Here is a 19,969-nt window from a genome sequence, read left to right as displayed (position 1 = left end):
GTTCATCAGCACAGACAAACAGGCAGCAATGAGGCTCCTCCAGGACCTCTTCCCAAATCCGATAATCTGTGCATGTGGGGGAAGAAGAAGTGACCTGAAGGAGCCTGTAACAATACTTTGAAAACACAGAAATCAGCCAGTGTTCTTGAAGACTCTTTGGACCACATTAAGCCTTGTAAGCAATATTTCTTGCTGGACAACAGGTCTCCTTCCTCTGTGAATGTTGGTTTCAAAGGAAGGGTTTATATTGAAGAGTTGCTGCTGTCTTACTTTCCAATGACAATGAGAAAGAACTCTTTGTCAACATCTATATGGCCACATTGAAACAGTCACTGCAGAAAGAAAAAAGGCTCAAAAATACCCAGAATCAGACCCTAAATCATTATGTTGTGCAATACATACTAAAGCATACACAAAACTTCATCCTATTCCAGTGAAACACCCTAGGAACAGCAAATACATGGGAATGGTAAGAAGAATATACTGGAATCCTGAGCTTTTCCTATTCTACACAGCCGTGTCTTGAAGATAAATAAATTTGGTCTACCAAGTAAGATACTAGGCTGCACTTAGGGGACAATGAAACCAGGCAAACCCAATTGTTTTAAAAATCTGTAATATAGTGCTGGACTTTCTTCAACTATATCCAAGCACAGTTATGAAGCTGCTGCATTTACTCTCTTCTCCACAGACAACAAACCAGCTTAAAAGGGAAGTTGTACTCTATCTTCTGCAGCCAAACAATAAAGATATCTGTGAAAGCTGAGAGCCCTCAGGCGTTGAGATGAATCCTTCTCTCTGGCAAAGGGAAAAAGATTTGACAAGAGGAGTAGAACCCCCCTGCCCCTACCTGAGATGTGTGAACATGCCTCAAAAGAATACCTGCCCAACTCAAACTGACTTATCTTCCACTTCATCATCAAGACAGGCACTCTGCTAGCAAGGTAGAACAGCATCTGAAAAGTTATTTGCCTCATGTTTCCATGCTGAAGTTCACTCTGAGGCGAGCAATGAGAAAAAGGCTGCAAAACCCACGTACACGACTGCAATTCATTGCTCAGAGCTGGGCAGCCTGGCACGGGATGCAAAGCCCAGCATTATGCATTCCTGATTCAAGCCAAGCTCCTGGAAGCCCAGCGGAAGTTTGGCTTGAACAGGGACTACAGGCTATAGTTGGTAATAAAACATCAGATAATAGTGCTTTACGTGTCCAGAGAGGTGCTGTTTTTCTAAGAATTGCTTCACTTCTCATTGATTTTTCCACATCCTGCAAAATTAAATGCTAATTTTATTCCTTCCTCTTCCCCCTGGTCCCCTCCCACTCAATACTGATCTCCAGAAGGAGCTGGCAACACTGATCCTGCCGGGAAAAGCCAGTGCTCACCTGGAAATCCTAAAAATTCAGTACTTCGAGGAAGAAGTTGAATGACATGGGTCAGATTAGGACAAGGGCAATGACTTCTGCTTTTTTTTTCCCCTGGAGAGATCATCTAGATTATCTGTGGTTATTCCTTAATTCAGCATTTCTGGTTTTGTGGTCAAATCTCTGAATATCTTCCCAATCAAGATATTTTCTGGAATCAATTTTAATGACTAAATGCATACCTAAAGTAATAGTCACTGTGATTTCCTGAACTCTTTTTTGTATCTCTGTTGTTTTTTTTCTTGTTTGTTTGCTTCATTTTTGTTTTGGACAGCAGGGGTTTAATGTTGTTTGGATAGGGCCATTAGAATATGAGAAACTGGTTTCTAAGCAATAAGATCTTGGAAGAAAAAATGAAACTAAATTAAGAAAAAAATTGAAAGTTCATTTACTGACTAATGAAATTATCAGCTTTTCTATATGTTAATAGAGAGACATTTCAGATAAAAGAGTATTTTTATTTCCCTGCAAGACACAACAAAAGGATCAAGTTTACTAAAACTCATGGTGAAATCAAGACAAACCACAGCCATGTAATTTGCAATTTCTAGAGCATCTTGTATGAGAACAAGGTGTAGAACAGGGTTTTCTCTAAGCAATAGCCACTGGGCATGGAGTATGTTTGACAACATTTCAAACTCCTAATGCTTGTTCTACATTCCATCTGTGTTGAAATATAAAAAAATTATATATATAAAAGCTTTTATTGATAAAGGGCAGAACCAGATGTCTCACTAGCAATGAATTGCAGGCAAAGGCTGACAGAGCCAAGCAATTGAATGAGCCAGAAAAAAAAAAAAAAAAAGAAAAAAAAGAGAAGGGAACAGAACACTTCATTTTGTAGATTTTCAAATGCAGTTATCCTCTTCCAGAAGCTAATAATTTTCAACTACTAGGCCTGTTTCAAGCAAATGAAGTGCACTTATCTCACACTAGGCCAGAAACCATCACTGGACCAAGTGCCCCTGGAGTCAACAACACAAGTGGTGGGTCAAGCAAGCTGTGGATGTTTGGGGTTTTTTTGCATTTCTAAGCAATTCAGTGGTGCAAAGCTTTTGAGGAGCAAGAAATGGGAAGAGCACTCTTACATATTAAGCAAGAAGATGTTGTCACACCTTTGGAATTAAGAGGATGATGGATTTTCATTATTTTTCAGGGTTATGAAACAAAAGATATCTCTTGTCAGCTGTGACTTGCAATCAGACTGGAGCTGCTTCAAAGCACATAGGAGGTAGGAGAGGAATACAAGAGAAAGCACAGTACGACCTGGGACTGAAAGGGTCATAGTCCTGTCATGGAGATACCCAGCTACACACACCAGCTAAAGGGTGCCTGTGTCTGGAGATTCCTCTCAAAATCTCCACTCTTATCTAGGAGTGAGTACATTTAAGTGGCAAGACACTGAAAAAGTTGTAAATTAATGTTGCAATGAATTGCTACCTATGACTGCTGGGACAGTGTTAGGTGTTTCTGCCAGGACTACATTTTCCGTGTCACTAACTAACACTACATTTTCCGTGTCACACTAACATGGCAAAGAGAAAAAATAATAATAATGAAAAAAAACCCAGTAGATCAGTAACGCCATTTTCCTCAAAGAGCAATAGCTACATCTCTGGAATAACCATGGCTGTAAACTCTTAAAACCCCAGGGTAAGATCCACACAACAATTTAAGAAATGAACAGGGATGTGAAAATCATAAAGCAAAATTCTCAGGTCGCTGTTGCTGCTGTTTCCCTGGCAAACCTGAAGTGGCTCACTATGCACAGGCTGAGGGGAAATCAAGGACATAAATTCCCTGCATGCTCCTCTGCAGGGGATGAGTCCATCCTTGATGCAGTGGGGAGCAGGGCACAGCTGGGCACAGCTGGGCACGGTGTCTCCTTCCAGGTTAACCTGGACACAGCTCTCTGCTTCCAGACTAAGCTGAGCAGAAGTGGGCAGGAGCACATCCCTTCCAGCCTAACCACAGCCTGGAGCACTCATAGGCATGGACTAAGTCTCTGCACAGTACTAAGCCCTAAGTCCTGCCCTTAGCTGTGACAACATGCTGTCCCTGATAGTAAGTGATGGGTAAAGTCACAAAATATGGCCCAGGAGGTCGGTGCAGGATCTTTCTCACAGCTCTTACACCAATGTTTGTTTCAGGCATTGCTTTTGAACTTGACTTTAAGTGTTGCCACCATTTGGCAGGCAAGGGAGAAACCATCCCAGGGCAGAGAACATACTCAAGATACTCAGCCTTCTTCAGCTGAGTTGTAAGAGGCATGAGAATGCAGCTGTTCTCATCCATATAAACTATTTTTTTATATTTGTGTAAAGGGAAAGAAAAAAAAAATCACCAAACAGGCACTATTGGTACAGTAGGCAACTCCTTTGTGAATTGGCTCATTTAGGCATTCATTTAAACACAGTAATTAAGATTTAACACAAAACAGAAGCTGCTTTCAGATGTCATTTTGAAGGCCAGATGATCTCCTCTTTATTAATATTATAATTTTAAACTATTGTCAGCTGAATTTTCAAGAATCAAGCTGTGAGCAAAGAGAATACACTACTGAAGTGTGTCCTATTTACGTAACCCAGTCTCAATGAAAATGAGAGATTGATTATAAATCTGTGATACAGAGGATGGAGAGCTGCACCACTAAATCTCAGGGTGCTTTATCTGGACGTTAGGAGGGAATTTATACCTTCAGCATCTGCCATTCACCTTTTCTATTTAACACCATATGGAAGAACAAAACAGCATTTAAGGCAACATATTTCTGAAAACCTTTATGAGAAAGCCAGCAGCTTACTGCAAATGAAAAATGAAATCCTGAAGGGAACACAAGCCCTTCTCCTCCTTTCCACAGTCACAGAGAATGCAGGAACGTGTTGGAAAGCAATTAAAGTATGATGATTCTAAAGGGGAATAATTATTTCACAATTACTTGAGAACATTACATTTATTGCTCCAATTAGTTTTTATTTTCCAAATAGGCATTCTTGTTCCTGCATTTTTCTTGTACCTATGAAGGTTTTTCTTGTACTCCCACTTCTTTGCTAAGGAAAGCTCAGCCTTCCTTTCTACATATATTCCCTATTTTGTGACTTTAGCCTCTGGTTAACCTTGCCCTGCCACCAGTTTGTTTTAATCAAAGGAAATCATGTCAGGAGATGCAATATATTTTGCAACTATAAGAACACCCAAGAAATAATCCCCTATAGGAAACAGTGTGTGGAAACGAAGGGAAAAGAAAGAAAACCAAAACGTTGCCTCTCCACTTTAGAAGGAAAGAAGTTTTTATTTGCTTAAACAATAAAACAATGATTTCTCTGTAGAATATTGTCTTGCTCAAGCGTACTCTTGCTATTCCAGGTGCTTTTAAAAAAGAAAAGATTTTGTACACCTTTCCCCTGTATCGGTTTGGTCAAATATTTTTATATTTATCTGTGAATTAATCATGAAATTTGAATAGTCCAAATGCTCATAAGATATCAAACATCCTAAAATGCCAATGAAATATTTAGAGTTATCAAAGTTGTTAGAGCAATCATAACTGATGATTAATTTGGATGATGAATACATGTGGGGGAGGCTTAAACTTGTGAGATCGTATCATAGGAAGTGAAAGATATATTTAAATATTGATGTGCTGAGAGTTATCGTAGGTTAACTTCTGAATGAGATTCTAGAAAAGATGATGGGGAGAAGGACACCATGAAATTGTAATTACTTAATAGACATCAGAAAAAAAATTTTCCTTTCTGAAGCTTTCTGAAGCTCCTTGGCACCAGTCAAAATTTTTCTTCTTTTTTTGCTTTGCTTTTCCTCAGTAGTGGCCCAAGGAATCTGTCACACAAGTAATTTAAGTAAAAGTCATATTACTTAAAATAAAGCCATTACTGAATCAAAGATAGAATAAAGTGCCAGTATAAGGATGAGACTGTGGTCTTAAAAATACCTGTCTATTTTCAGTTAGGAAATCATGATTTGATATTCTAGATATAAAAAAGACTAGAAAATGGGAAAAAAAAATGTTGACAGGATGTTGAGTTTCCCTGCAGTTAAGTTTAAAAACATAAATTTGTTATCTCCAGATTTTTGCTAAAAAAAAAAAAAGTCCTATATTGCAGCTTTACTGCAGAAAATGAAGTTCTGGATTTTAAAATGCAAGCATGTCCTGTGAATGATGACATTTCTTATTTACTAAAGAGCAAGTACAAACCAAAAGTATCAAAAATTGGTCTTCACTGGCTTTTTAATCAGCATATTGCACGTATCTCGGCTTTTGACTCATTTTTGATTAGAAGAGAAATAAATTTAAAGGCTTAATATTTTTTCACATTATTGCCTTGTAACCCATGCAGTTGCACGCGCACTGTTGAAGCATAACGTACTTTATTGGCATTATATCCAGCTACCAAAAATAAAAGTAAAATTTGAGTTTGTTTCAGTAGTAAAAAACATTGATACTCATTACATGAAAGGTGATCCCAGGCACTGAAATGTGGAACATGGAATGGAAAAATCTTCTGTGGTATTGCGGAAATCAGCATGGGGGGGTTACAACGAGGAGCATTTAATCCTCAAAGCAACCACTTCACAATCATCCAGTTGGCATGTACATGTGAGCCAGTGAAATCAGCAAATTACATTGAACTCAGATTTTATAATCTCACTTAGTAACCATTAACCCTCTCCTACCCTGTCCAGATACACACACACATGTCATCTGTATGTTTCGCCTACATGTATCGGAGTATTTTCCTCAGAACTGCCTCTTCCCCACAGTGCACAACAGCGGTCAAACAATTCCTGATCCTTCCCAGAGCACACAGGGCTCTTTGCAGGCATTTACCATGGTTAGAGCATCTAGCTTGCCATCTGTCCTCAAAAACAGAAGTTCATGCATTTTTATGCTTCATATCCTAGAGTATCTATTTTCCAATGACATGTCATTAATTAATTTTTACTAGCAAATTGCCATTCAGTCACTAACCAGGTACACTGATGCCATGCATACAGTTTAATTATACACAGTCATGCTCAATGTATCTGATGTTCTATTTTATTTCTGTTTAGCTATATAGTAACAGCAGCAAAATTTGAAAGCGAGCAGCATTTAAGAGTCATTAACATTCTCACAGAGGTAAAAGCATTTTAACTTTGCAATTATCAGGCTGGCAACTGACTTTCACACTAGGTATGCACTGAAAGTTATTCCCTGAAAAATCTCCTTTTTCTCTTTCATTGAAATAAAGGACGATTTTGAAAATAAATCCCTTTACAAATATTTTTTAAATGTGCAAAGAAGAAGTGCAAGTGATATTGTATGCTACCAATTTCCCAAAACATCTGATATGCCACCGGCACCTTAAAAAAAAAGTCTAGTTTCCCCAACTTGTGCTGCAAAAGAGAAATGCTATACATATATTTTGCTAATTGCCTTGCTCTAAAATAAGAAATTCCTTTCTGCTAAAGAGTGAACTGAGCTACAGGAATGGCTGGAGCAGATGGCGAGGTTAAAAGTTTTGTGCAGCGTGGTAACTCGGAGCGTGCTCTCGGATGCTCCGCGCCACCCCGCTAACGCTGCTGGCGGCTCGCCGCTCGCCTGGCGGGGCAGCTAAAGGGGAAGGTGCTCGTGTGCCCCTGACCCCTGATGCGTAATCAAACTGCATCCTCGTCAGCACTGATTAGTCCAGAGAGTTGGGGACTTGCAAATAAATATATGTCACCACTTGGCTAAGAAGGACGAGATAAAGACGGTTTTAAACAGCGAATGACAGAGTATTAGAAAGGCAGCGCAGCAAAGCTCCACACACAGCATTCAGTTTCAAGACCATTTTTGTTAGGAATAGAAGCTCCCTGAGTTCATGGCAATTTAGACTCAATATTAATTTGCATGCATGACACAGGATCCCTTGAAATCACACCATCTCCACAGTTAGATCAGCAGCAAGGCAAGGTTTGGTTTATACAAGAAGCACATCATGTCACGACCACTGATGATACAGGAGGCAAAGTTTTTTCCTTCAAGAGAGCACTTAGTCACCCCTCCCCCCCAAAAATGCATGAAGAACCAGCACCAACCCTACAAGAATTGTGCATTTAACAACTCCATTATCAAACTTCTGGATTTCAAGATCCACTTAGGAGCTGACATTTCTCTAGACTAATTTTTGTATCTTTGGACACACATTAAGCTCTGCGTCTAATGAACACTGACTGTGTTTCAAGCTGTGTTAAGATATATTATGGATGCTTCAGAGAGAAAAGGAGTATGAAGAGAGCAATGCAGAAAAAATAGTTTGACGTGGTACTCCCCCACCTCGAGGGGTAAATTGAAGATAAAGTTATATAAGCTTAAGTGACAACAGGGCATCATCAGCCACAGTTAATAGTGCCTTTGAGCTGGGAGATGTTTGTTAGCAGGATCTTTTCTGACTGCCTGGAAGGACAGCAGGTAGAAAGTCTAATCAAAGCTGAGATGATGCAAACAAGGGGAAGTTTGGCTGTGGCAGGTCCCTACAGAGGGCTGCAGAGCAAGAGATACCAATGTTCAGCTGCTACTTTGTACCCTAATGGGCAAACCTCTGCGATTTCCCTGCAAAACGGTAAAAATTGACAGCATTTGTACCAAAACTGACTAACGCAAATAAACTCTGGGATTTTACAATGGGAAGAGCAAAACACAGCACAGAACACCTTTGAATCTAAGACCACAAATTTAAGACAAGAGGCAGCATTTACACACTTTGCTGTCCTTCAAGGACTGTAAAAATAGTGTAAGTCATCTGCACCAAGTAGCTTGACTCTTGCCCCTCTCCCACACACTCACTAAACCTCAGCTGTCTGAACAACTGGCCACTACTGAATGTCTCCATGCAGAACACTGCTGCTGCAAGGGAAAAGCATTCCACCTCTGAGAAAGTTTGGTTACCAGTAAAAAAGGCAATAAAAGTCTGAATAGCCTTAGATGGGGGCACAGTATGCAACCTGATTTGTGCCAATTGCAGGTGACACTCTCTGCTGCACATACGGGTTTATTTACACTTGTAACTTAAGTGCTGCCTCAACCAGAACAGCTTCAATGCAGAGTCAATGCCAAAGCCTCTCGCTTCTTTCTAATGTAACTCAAACCACGTTTGTCATCCCGATGAAAGAAGAAAAAGCAACAAAATAAAAGATATTTTGGATACTGTAAAACAATACAGCACAGTCCTCACACTTCGTATCTTTCAGCAGATGTCTATTTCATCATTTCTAGCTTTTACTTTTTCATACAAGCGTTAGGTTACCTGAAAATACCTGCCAATTGGCAATGCTCAAGAGGATGATAATAGAAACTTTCAGACCGAGATTAACAGAGCAGAGCCGGGCTAGGGGAATACTTCTCCTTCTGAAATTCCAGCATTAAGCGCCTTCCAATACATCTCATCCCCACTTCAACTGCATGTAAAACAACCACCCTCACCCTAATTAACACTCGCTGTACCAGGCAGCTGTCGGGGACGGTATGGGGGGGAAAAAACACCCCAAAAACCCGCCAAATCCTTGCATTCTGCCTGGTACTTCCAGTGGATGCTTAGTATTTCATCTGAATTTGTTTATTCTGCCGGCAAGGGGTGCTAAGACACGGGTGGGTCGGGGCTGGCTGCAGGGGACAGGTGTCTGTGGAGGGCTCCGCTGGGCACGGAGGGCAGAGCGCTCAGCTACGCGCGACCGACGCGCGTTTCTCCACGTTGCATCATCATCATCATCATCAGCCGATAACCCCCGCGCCCGCCGGCACCGACCTGCGGGACGCTGAGCACCCCGGGAGGGGGCACGACACGGAGACCACCAAGTGACTCGGGAAGGGGGGTGGCTGGGGGTACGAGCCCCCCTTCCCCTCCCGCGGAAGGGCGGGCGGTGCGGGAGGGAGCCGGCCGGAGCCCCGCGCCCCGCGGCGGGGGCTCGGTGCCGGGCGGTACCCGGAGCCGGGGCGGGGAGGACCCGGCGGCAGCCCCGCCGCCACTTACATTCTGTCAGAGACCAGCAAGCGGCCGTCGACCATCATCTCCGGAAGGAAATCCAGCTTGAACGAAGAAGTCATGCTGGGCTCCGGGGGCGCCGCGGCGGTCGGCGGGAGGATGCGGCGGGGCGCGGCGGATCCCACAACTGCGCCGGGCGGCGGAGCGGCAGGCACAGGTGCGGAGGCCTCCCCGCGGCAGCCGCCAGCCCCGGCAGTTGTCACATTTCTCTCCCCCTCTCGGTTTTTTCCGCCAATCCCCTCCGAAATCGACTGCTGAGGCAACTGTCGGTGGAGCGCCAGGTGCTGAGCGGGGAGGCGGAGCCATCTCCCCGCTGCGGCTCCCCGTTAACCCCTGCGCCCCCGCCGCCCCGGGAGAGGCCTATTGCCGCCGCCGGCCTGGGGGCTGCCCGCCCGGGGCTCCGCGGCTCCGCCCGGCTCGGCTCCGGGGGCGGCGGGACCCGCCCGGCGCCTCGGCAGCGCTGCCCGGCCCCGCGGCCGTGAGGGGTGAGCCGAGCCCGGCGGGGCAGCGGCCCCGGGCGCGGACAGCCCGGGGCGGGCTCTGCTCCCTCACACGGGCACGGCGCTGCCCGGTGCGGCCGGAGCCAGCCTGGGGGCACTGGGAGTGTTTGGTCAGGTTCTGGGTCCAGGCTGTCTCTCCACTCAAACTCCTGCCATTCAGACCTTGGCAGTCTTTTAAATGCTCAGAGTGATGTTACTGGCTGGCGAGAGACTGGTAGTAACTCTGTCCTCGCTGATCAGAAAGAGGGATGTAAATAACTAATGACGGCAAATCCTTTCTCATGGCTGTGACCTCCCAAAAACCCGCTCCCAGCCTCGCTGCTCTCAGAGTTGGCCGCGCACAGAAGTGTCACCACCAAGACGCGCACAAAATTCCACACATACAAATAGCTGGAGGCCCCCCCCTCCACGCCACCGCCCCCTGAAAATCTGTATAAATTTTCCTTTCCATCTCCAAGACCGACTTGCTTCAATACAAAGCCGCTTCAGGCAAAAGAATATTAACATATTTACGAAGATTACTAGGTGATCTGAGCAGTCTAGACAGACAGAACGTTCCTCTCCATTGTGTGTGCTTCTCCATCTGAATCTCTCTCTAGGTTTTGTAATTTGATTTGTTATGGATAATCAACACTTGCAAAAAGTAGCAAATGCAAATTAAGACCTACTATGCTTAAACTTTTCAAAGAGCATTCTAATATAAAAATTAAATTGACCCATAAAGAATGTGTTATCAGTCAGGCCAATTTTTATTTAAATTTTGACCATTGTTGATTTGATAGGGAAAAAAAATACAGAATGGGCAAGTTTTTAGAGTCCAGTTTATTGCACTAAGAGACTTACCAATTTTAAAGAGTTAAAAAGGAAGAAAACCCCCTCAGGCTGCTAAAATTTTTGCCTACTTTGCAAGACTAAAGAAAGAAAAGGTTCACTTGGCCCTCAGCATAATCCCCATAGGACAGCTGCAATCCTGAACAGATATCTATAGTGTTATTAATCTGCTCTGCTCTATATGTTCACATACTGTCCTCGTCACCATGGCACCTAAACATCCCCATAGAAAGGCACAAAGCAAAGCTATGGCTCCTCTTGGCTAAATTCATGGTGATTCCTTTACGCCACCCATCCATCACAGCGTAGGACTGACTATACAGTGGATAAAAAAATTAAGTGCAAAGTCCAAATGAAAGGAGAAACCAGCACAACTTTCTCCAGCTGGATGCAGCCACCTGGTCTTTGATCTGAGGCCTCCATGGTGGTTAATCCGGCCCAGAGCAGAGTTGGATTAACTTTCAATTTCAAAATCTTGCCACTGCAGAAGGGACAGGTTTTAGCTCAGAAGAAATACGGGCAGCTCAGTGAGGATGAAGATATTCTTTTAACTAAGAAGTCTCCACCCCCACTTCGCCCTGTGCGACTGGATCTGCACCTCTTCATCACGAGTTTTTTTTGGTACATGCTAAATCTAAGGGTCTTCAGTCTCACCAGCCTGTCATTTCTAAGGACCACAGTCCCACTGCTGCTGACTGAAAAGTAAATCCACGCTTTGCACAGGATGCAAAGAGGGAGGAGGAAAGGATCACAAATAATTTTGCTTAAAATCTGCATATGGAATAGAGAGATCTTTATAAATTTGCCCCATTATGCAAGGTGTAAGTGCTTAAAAATGCTTCATTAAAACGTATGTTCTTTTGAAATATTTATTTTCCTTTTAATTACATGTGAATTAGCTGGAAGAAGCTGTAGGGAAGCCCTCTTACTGACTTAAGCCTTCTCAGCAGTTTGTTAAATTCTAGCCTCAAATCCCTTGAGGGAATAGTGGATTCAAAGCAGCTTTTAATCATACTATAAGGAGGGTGAAGTAGTATGTAAGTAGGTCATAGAGAAAGCATTACAAGTGCATAGGTTATTGCTTTATTTAACAACTACAGTGTAACACACTTTTCAAAGCACATTTGCTTTTGCCATTTAAAAGTTAGAAGCAGGAACAGGGTCAAATGCAAAAAGGAGCCCTTTCCATAAAAGATACCGAGATACGACTCAAGGAGAGCTTAGAGGGAAAAATTGCATTTGAATAATTTGGTTCTCAAACATAAATTATGTAGTGTCTATGTATGAATTAACTCTCGATGGCAGAGGGTAAGTGGCAAGAAACAAAAAATCCTGATTGTTTCACACACTCTTATAGGCTCAGCTCTGTTATTTGTATCATTAATGCCAGATTCTTGACTAGCACATGTGAGCAAAATAGCAACTTTTATTAAAAATTAAGGGAAAAGTGGAAGCTCTGATGTGTTGCTACAGTACAGAGGGAAATGGGAAGTGAGAGTGGCAAGTGAAACTGCATTTATTTTCACGGCACAAATCAGACAATGGCTCTAAACACTGGCTTAGAGGAGCTGCATTATTGCTGCCCACCAATATTAAGCTTTTTCAACTGGTAGAGCATATGGCAGTTTTGAGGGAGGAACCTAGAATTTGGAATCATCAATTCTCGGGCTTTAATCCTATTCCAGCTACAAATGCTGCCTCCTATCCCTCCTCCCCTCATTTCAGAGGCCCAGACCCTGTTTGGCACGTTTATTCTGTGTCCCTCAGTTTCTCCATCCATCTGAGCGGGGCAGATGAAGCAGTTCCACCTCACCTTTGCAGATTACTCACTGTTCAAGCAGCTTTTCAAACACAGAGCTACATACAATTTCTCCAAACAACTCAACCTTTGAAAATTGCACACCTCTTCAGAGAAAAAAAGAGAAACAAACTAAAAAAAAAAACCCAAAAAAAAAAAAAACCCCAAAAAGTTCAGCTGCAGAAGGCCAGGACCGAGCAAGTGACTTGTTGTGTGTGTGAGCTCACTCTGACATCACTGCCTGTGGCTTCTTCAGTGAGTGACAAAGAGAGCAGACACCCCCTTCCTTTCCAGATCCCAGAGCCAAATCCAGTGTGGAGCTCACATCACATCCCCCCTCCAGACCCCCTCCTCACCCTATAATTAATTGCCATTCTTCTAATCAGCTTGCCCCCAAGTTTTGGGCCAAGGAAATGCTACTGTTGGAAGCACTTCAAGGGAAAGTTTCTGAATGACTTCACTCTCTCCCAAGCCTGCAAGGCAATATGAAGAGAGTTCAAATCCTCTGCTTTATTCCCCCCTAAGCCAATGAACATGCTTGGGATTCAGCTTATCTCTGGCATCAAAGCAAGTTTCTAACAGAGGCAGCAGAAGCAGAGCTCAGTGACCACGGTGTAAATTTGCAGCGGGCTCGAATGACTCCAGTGGAATCACTCAGGATCTTCCACTAATGCGAGGGGGAGCAGGAATCTGGTCCAGCTAGAGTTGGTGAATGCAAACGAGGTGGTTGCTATCTTCCACAGAGAAATAATCTTCCAGACAAGCCATGAGCCTGGAAGTAGTGGTGTGACTAAGAGCAGGAAATACTAAGAGCATTTTGGTTTGTGTAATGGGATGTGAGCATACCTGCCTACAAGGGAGGGAGCCCATCAGCCTAACTCTTAGTAGCAGACTTCTAGAGGGGCAAGAAGGGGAGGGAGCTTGAAGAAACAGCAAAGCAAAGCACACGACCACTTGGGCAGGACTAGAGAATGGTGTAAAAATCATTAACAATTAGAGCAAAAAGTAGTGCATTTCCTTGAATGGTAAAAAGTAATGGGTGCAATTCTACACCATTTTACCATTTGTGATTACCTGGAACAAAAACTGTCTTTGTCAGTTATATCTAATATTGGAATAAAAATTTGAATTATGAAATCTTAACATTTCAGTAAGGATTTTATATTTACAAAACAAAATACACAGCAGTCTTCCATTCATTTTGAGAAATAAAATAACTTGCATATAACTGAAATCCTCTTAAAAAGAAAATGAAAAAGGTGATCAATGAATTTTAAGTATTTAAAATAGTGCTTGTGTGGCTCCCTCCGCTTCCGTAGGCTACTGTAACTCATCAGTAATCTTCAGAAATAAACGTCATTTAAAATTAGTCCTGTGAAAAGGTCCCTCAAATTAAGCATTTCTAGAGCTTTCACTTGAAGCGCATTGATATTATGTAAACTTGGTTGCTATAGTAAAACTTCCCACTCACTTCTCTTTTTTTTCCCTTCCTATTTTATACCAGTGATGAGGTGATTTCATCCCACTGTGGGTAAAGGGCCTTTGTTCCCTTTTGTGGGTAATAACTCAATCTTTCCGAAAACAATTAGGCAACAAATTATGGCACAGGGCAGATGCTACATGGAATGGAGGGTTTTTTGGAAAGGCCTTTAATTTAGAGGAACACCCTCCTTTGTGAACAGCACCAAATACACGGGACAGTCAGTCATCACCCTCAGGTCCAATCCTGCTCAGGGCTGGTGCTGAGCAGAAGCTGCCCAGTAACCTCTGCTCCAGCTGGGCTGTTCCTGAGCTCAGCACTACATTAAGAGAATACTGAAGGAAAGCAGAAACAAGCAGATTTTTGGAAGACTAAGTCTTCTTGTCCTGTTGTTTATTTGCAATCCAGTTGAAGAGCATTACTGTCGATCCACAGGTGTTACCTTTGTGTTAGTGCCTTGTGCATATAGACACAAGACCCCAGCTTTTGTCAACCCAGTCTTATCTTGACTTGGCAACAGGCATTGTTTTTTTAATTATTCTTTTTTTTTTTTTTTCCAATGGACCACCTTATCTTCTCACCTGCTAACTATCAACAACCTCTCCCCAAAAAGGAGAGAAACTGGGGTACTGCAAACACTGAACAGACCTGATTTCCTGCTAGAGAGCAGACATGTTATTTATGGTAAAAAAAGGCACCTTTCCAAACAACCCTGTAAGAGAGAACTGAATAGTCTTGGATTTGTCTATTATATTATCTTCATGTGAAAACCTACAACTTAGGACAGGAGAAATCACACACCTGGTGCTCTTGTGTTGCTCCATCCTCCCAATATGCCCCACCTATTCCTTCAAAGAGTAGAGGAAAAATCCCACTGTAACAAAAAACCTTCCTCCCTGCCATCTACACCCACAGAAGAACTACTGGAGACACAAAAATCTCTCTCATTTTATATAAATTTGAGTTTTCTGGAGATTTTTGCCATTCTGGAGAGGCTGGTTATTGGGAAAGAGGCAGGATGAAGGAGGTGGATGGTGAGGATGGCCTGGATCAGGAGGTGATGCTGGGGGGCATCTCCAACTCCAAATGCCACGGGCAAAAGTAAGTGTGAAGTTCTAATGTGGCATCAGCAAAGAAAGAATGTGAGTAAGGGACATCAAAAGAGACAAGAAGCCAAAAGGAGACTTATTTTTAAAAACAAAATGTAAAGACATCTGAGGGGCTTATTACAATATCTGCATTAACCTACTGCACTCCACTTCTAGCAGCAAGATCCTTATGAGCTTAACCTTCATCCTCACTTCTACCACGTGTTTTTCTTTCTTTTACACTGCAAATTATTGGCTTTCACCTTAAACACAAATTGTGCCATCTTTAAGGTAGGAAATTTCACAGGTCTCCTTTTTTCATTTGCTCATTAAGTGCCTAGCATACATGTCAATCCTCAAAAACAACAATCACCCTGAAAATATGCAAAGAAGCTATCTTTGTTTCACAGACAGAAACCATTAAATATCAGACATGAAGGACACAAAGAAAAGGCTCCAGAAGTAACTGTAAGGCATTTGGATGTGCAGAAAACTGCACCATGCCTGGGTTTAGTAGTTTGGGGTTTTTCCCCCCTTAAATTAACGGTGTAAGAATTATCACATAAGGCAGATCAAAATGTCCCCCTAGCCCATGACCCTGCCTCTGATAAGGGATGGAAAGAGAAAAAGCATGAATATGGCAAGTGGTGGCAGCTGGTGGCTGAGGGATTTCCTAGAATCAAGAATGGCATCTGAACCAAGATGTTTAACAAGTTCAAGTCACTGATTTAGTTTTCCCACAGATTCTCTGTCTGAGAGGAACATTGATGAAGTCACATGATTATTTTTCCCAGATATACCTGTTAATTGTGCTGTTCTTAACAATTTCAGGGATTTGGGGCTCAGTACAACAAAGAGGAACATTGATTTTCTTTTCTGAACCAAATAATTTAACCCAACTTAGTGTTTAACATACAATGTTTCACTTTGAAAGGTCACAACAATTCATCGGCAACTTTTAAAGAAAAACTCAACACCTTGATACAAAAACTTTGTAAGGGACAAGTGCTGGAACCAGAGGTTCCTGGGGCAGGCATCTAGTTAGGCATTGTTTTGTGAGAAAGGCTCTTTAGGAAAAATTTTGGTCACTTTGGATTGCTTTACTGAGGGGTGGGGGTTAACTGAGTTTAATGTATGTTCATCAGCCGTGCACAGACAAATCTCCATATGATTCATTGGAGCAGCACTGCAGAACACCTGGTGTTGCCAATGCAGTTCTGTTAGTGTTTTGTTATTTTTAAAGGGGTTATATAACTCTCTCATTAAAATTAAATGTGGGCTGAAATGATGCAGGCAAATTCTCAAGCTTCAGAGTGAGCTTCTTCCTCACAGTTTAGCAAAAGATAAATCTTTTTTAGGCAAAAGGAAAATGAAATCAAGAGGTTGTACCATTGAATTTAGAGTCTCTAAAATTTTAAGTTTTCTGATAATTCTCTGTTTCGCTTCTAGAAGCCCTCAATCCCTCAGATGCTGACCTGCAGCTTCCAGGGAGGGCATGTGCTGGATTTGAATCTTAAATTCACTCTGTAGCACAGACATCCTGTCATCCACAGGTATCTGCACATGCGAGGTTCAATTTCCAGATGATCTGTGTTTGAATACTTTCCACTCCTCCATTTAATTTCTCTTATCCTCGCTCTGATTTTCTAGAATTTTTTTTCCTCTTCCTCAAACTCTCTGCTGTCTCTTCCTCCTGGTGACAGACTGTTGTCTGGCATCCTCAAAGGCTGCTCTTGAGGATGACCTGCTGATTTGCTGCCATGGGAACTCCAGAGCAAGGACAGCATTTACCCCTCACACACCGAAGGGCACAAGCAACAGTTCCTTGTGCTGCCCTTCTCGCTGGTTAAAGTTTGCCCTCCTCTGTTTCACAAGGGTCATTGGAAAGCTGTGCCTTAAATAACCAGAGTGTTGCAGCCTCTGCAGTGTCCAGCAGCAGCTGAATTATTCGGAGGAAGGTGAAAAAGTCTAAAAACTGATGTAAGTATGCAAACTGCTTTTCAAAACTAGTGGAGAAAAAGCTTGGGCAGCAAAGCATGAGAGTTGAGGAAAAACCCTCTCTCATGTAATGGCAAAAAGCATTATATTCATATAAGTGCTGTATTTAAAACTTCCTGAGCAATTTTACTGGTAATCTTATTTCTTTGAATCCGAGAGAGTTAACTTAAAAATGGGTTGTTTTACCCGAATAAGGGACACAGGGTAACACATCAGCACACTGAGTATGCTACATGGAGAGACAAACAAGTAGTTCTCCCCATTCCCCCACCCCCAAACACAATTTTTGGTGTTTTAATTGAAATGGAAGGATCATTTTTACTTGGCTGCATTTTACAAGGCAGCTTGTGATCCACGCTGTGTCAGCCTTGTCAGTGCACTGGCAGATTTGCAGCCCCACAGTACTTTCCTGCAAGCACAGGCTCATAACAGCCTAATCCAGTAATGTGGGCTTAATGCACAATATAATTTCACGAACCACCTAGAAAGTGAGTGCAAATCTGGGAGTCAGTGCTTTCCAGAAATGTCATTTAAGTCATTAGTTTAGAAGTGCTGAAGATGGATCTGACTGATATTAGCCCAAGGAATGGTCACTGATCCTTATATTATCAGAGAAAATAAAGTTGTGTGTGGTAACAGCTGAAATAGTTTTTTACATCCCGCTTGAGCTGATTACTAGTTATCCTATCTCAGTCTCAAGACTGAAGTGAAAGATGAGAAAATTAGAGTCCAGATCAAGATTTATACAAAATTTGGGAGAATTCCTGACCATTTCCATCCAATAAAGATAGTTAACCTCCAGTGCATCATTAACTTGCTGAGAACAGTACTAAAGCGACTTTAATTGACACATTTGTTTCTGCTGCAGGGTGAAATAACACAGAAGCAATACAAAACCGTAAAAAAAAAAAAAAAAAAAAAAAAAAAAAAAAAGCTTTTTGTCACAGCAAGAATGTTAGAGGGGGAAAGCAAAAAAAAAAAAAAATCCCGTTTTTATTTCCTCTGTGAGGATGCCAGCAGTCTTGTTTCATAAACTCCAGTGATTCATCACCATCCCAGGCAGCCAATCATTCTGCAGGTCAAGTAGAAATGGGCTGTAGAGCCAGCAACTCCTGCTGCCCTGATAATGCATGTCATTCCAGGCATGGCGACATGCTTTCTCAACAACTGCCATTTTCAGTTACCTTTTCTATGGCTGACATACAAGTAAATGTGTTGGAAGCAGTAAAACAGTCATAGGAAAACAGTTGCAAAGACAAATAGCACCTACACGTGATAATCTCTAATGTCATTAGAAAGGAAAGAAGGATGTGTTTTGAAATAGGATTTCTCTCCTCTGAAAGCATCACTATACTTGGGGGGTTATGTGTGTGTGTGTGACTGAGAGGGGGCTTTCTGTAGGATTTTTTTTCTTGAATTAACATCCAGACATTCGTATTGGTTAAGAGATACAACTACAGGAAAAGGAAAAAAAACCCCAAAACTCAACAACAAAAACCAATGCAAAACCCTAACACCCAGCATTAAATATAAAATCTTGCAAATCACTTGTGGAAAAGGTTTTGTACAACTGGATTTTGTTTGAATTCAATAATGCTCACTTCAAGAAACACAACTTCTCTAATTGAGGGAAAACAAAAGGATTTTCTTCAGTAATTTCTTTTCAGTCTTTATTCCTTGTCATCTAACTTAAATTTCATTAACTCTTTCTCCAATAACTGTCCTCTGAATCATATGTAGTTGAATACTATTTTGCAGATGGAAACTGAGTGGGAGTTTTAAGGGCACAGGATTATAGAAATACACACCCTCAATGAAAAATGTTTAAACTTAAGTGCACACATGTATGCATGCACACATATATATGTGTAATAGTAACAGAGCATGCGTAATTTATGTACATGTACCATGTAAAGTCCCTGTGCCTGAACACAAATGGAGAAAAAAAACCTGTTCCAAATAACAGTGCTGGAACAGATTTCAAATGCATAAGATTATTCATATTAATTTATGGTAATCTACAAATGAATGCAGCAGAGACAGTACAGGTTATCCAAAATGGTACTTGCATTTATTGAGAGACGACCACAAAATATCTTCACGACAGATTTAGTTGCATCTTCTAATACCCCCTGAATTAATATAATGCAAAATACAAAGTACAGGCTATGTTTCCCCTTTGGAATGACTGGCTCTTGAAATGCCAAAGGAAAGCCAAATGTTTCTCTCCACACAAAGTCCTCTTAGCCATCTTGCTTTCAGATTTCATCAACTTAGGTGTTTTCAGGGCTGTAAGCAGTGAACTTTCCATCAGCAGCATCTTCAGCTAATTAACCCTCCTGATTACAATAATTAGTATTGATTCACTCCTGAATGACTTCTTAAGTATTCAAGCACAATCTACACTTGCAGTAAAACTTCTAGATATGAATATTAATTGAACACTTGCTTTGTTTTTCAGCCCCAAAGGTATAGTTTGCAATCTTATATAGAATAGAATCATAGAATGGTTTGTGTTGAAAGGGACCTTTAAAGGTCATCTACTTCCAACTCCCATGCCATGAACAGGGACAGCTTCAAGTAGATCAGGTTGCTCAGAGCCGTGTTCAGCTTGACTGTGAATGTTTCCAGGGATGGGGCAGCCACCACCTCTCTGTGCAACCTGTTCCAGTGTTTCACCAGCCTCATTGTGAAAAATTTCCTCCTTATGCCTAGCCTGAATCAACACTGTTTTCGTTTAAAGCCACAATCCCATGTCCCATACCAACAGGCCTTGCTAAAAAAATGTTTCCTATAAGCCCCCTTTAGGTACTGAAAGGCTGCTCTA

At 41.9% G+C, this 19,969-nt stretch overlaps 1 protein-coding gene across 6 annotated transcripts in view; it reads right to left on the bottom strand.

Moving 5' to 3' along the window:
* The window catches only part of CELF2 (CUGBP Elav-like family member 2), a 376,204-nt gene that overhangs the window by 233,277 nt on the left and 122,958 nt on the right, over positions 1-19,969 (bottom strand). For 3 of the 6 annotated variants that reach the window (XM_041483786.1, XM_041483784.1, XM_041483787.1), the window contains exon 1: positions 9,436-9,673. The exons of the other annotated variants lie outside the window; for them this stretch is intronic. In XM_041483786.1, the coding sequence (XP_041339720.1) occupies positions 9,436-9,509 (74 nt within the window). In that variant the 5' untranslated portion in view covers positions 9,510-9,673. Of the gene's footprint in view, positions 1-9,435; positions 9,674-19,969 lie in introns of those variants that run through there. 6 annotated transcript variants of the gene reach the window in all.

Source organism: Pyrgilauda ruficollis, unplaced genomic scaffold (genome assembly GCF_017590135.1).
Source record: "Pyrgilauda ruficollis isolate IOZ18807 unplaced genomic scaffold, ASM1759013v1 scaffold61, whole genome shotgun sequence".
Lineage (NCBI taxonomy): Eukaryota > Metazoa > Chordata > Aves > Passeriformes > Passeridae > Pyrgilauda > Pyrgilauda ruficollis.
The sequence above is the reverse complement of the archived record's forward strand: the minus strand, read 5'-3'. Positions and strand labels throughout refer to the sequence as shown.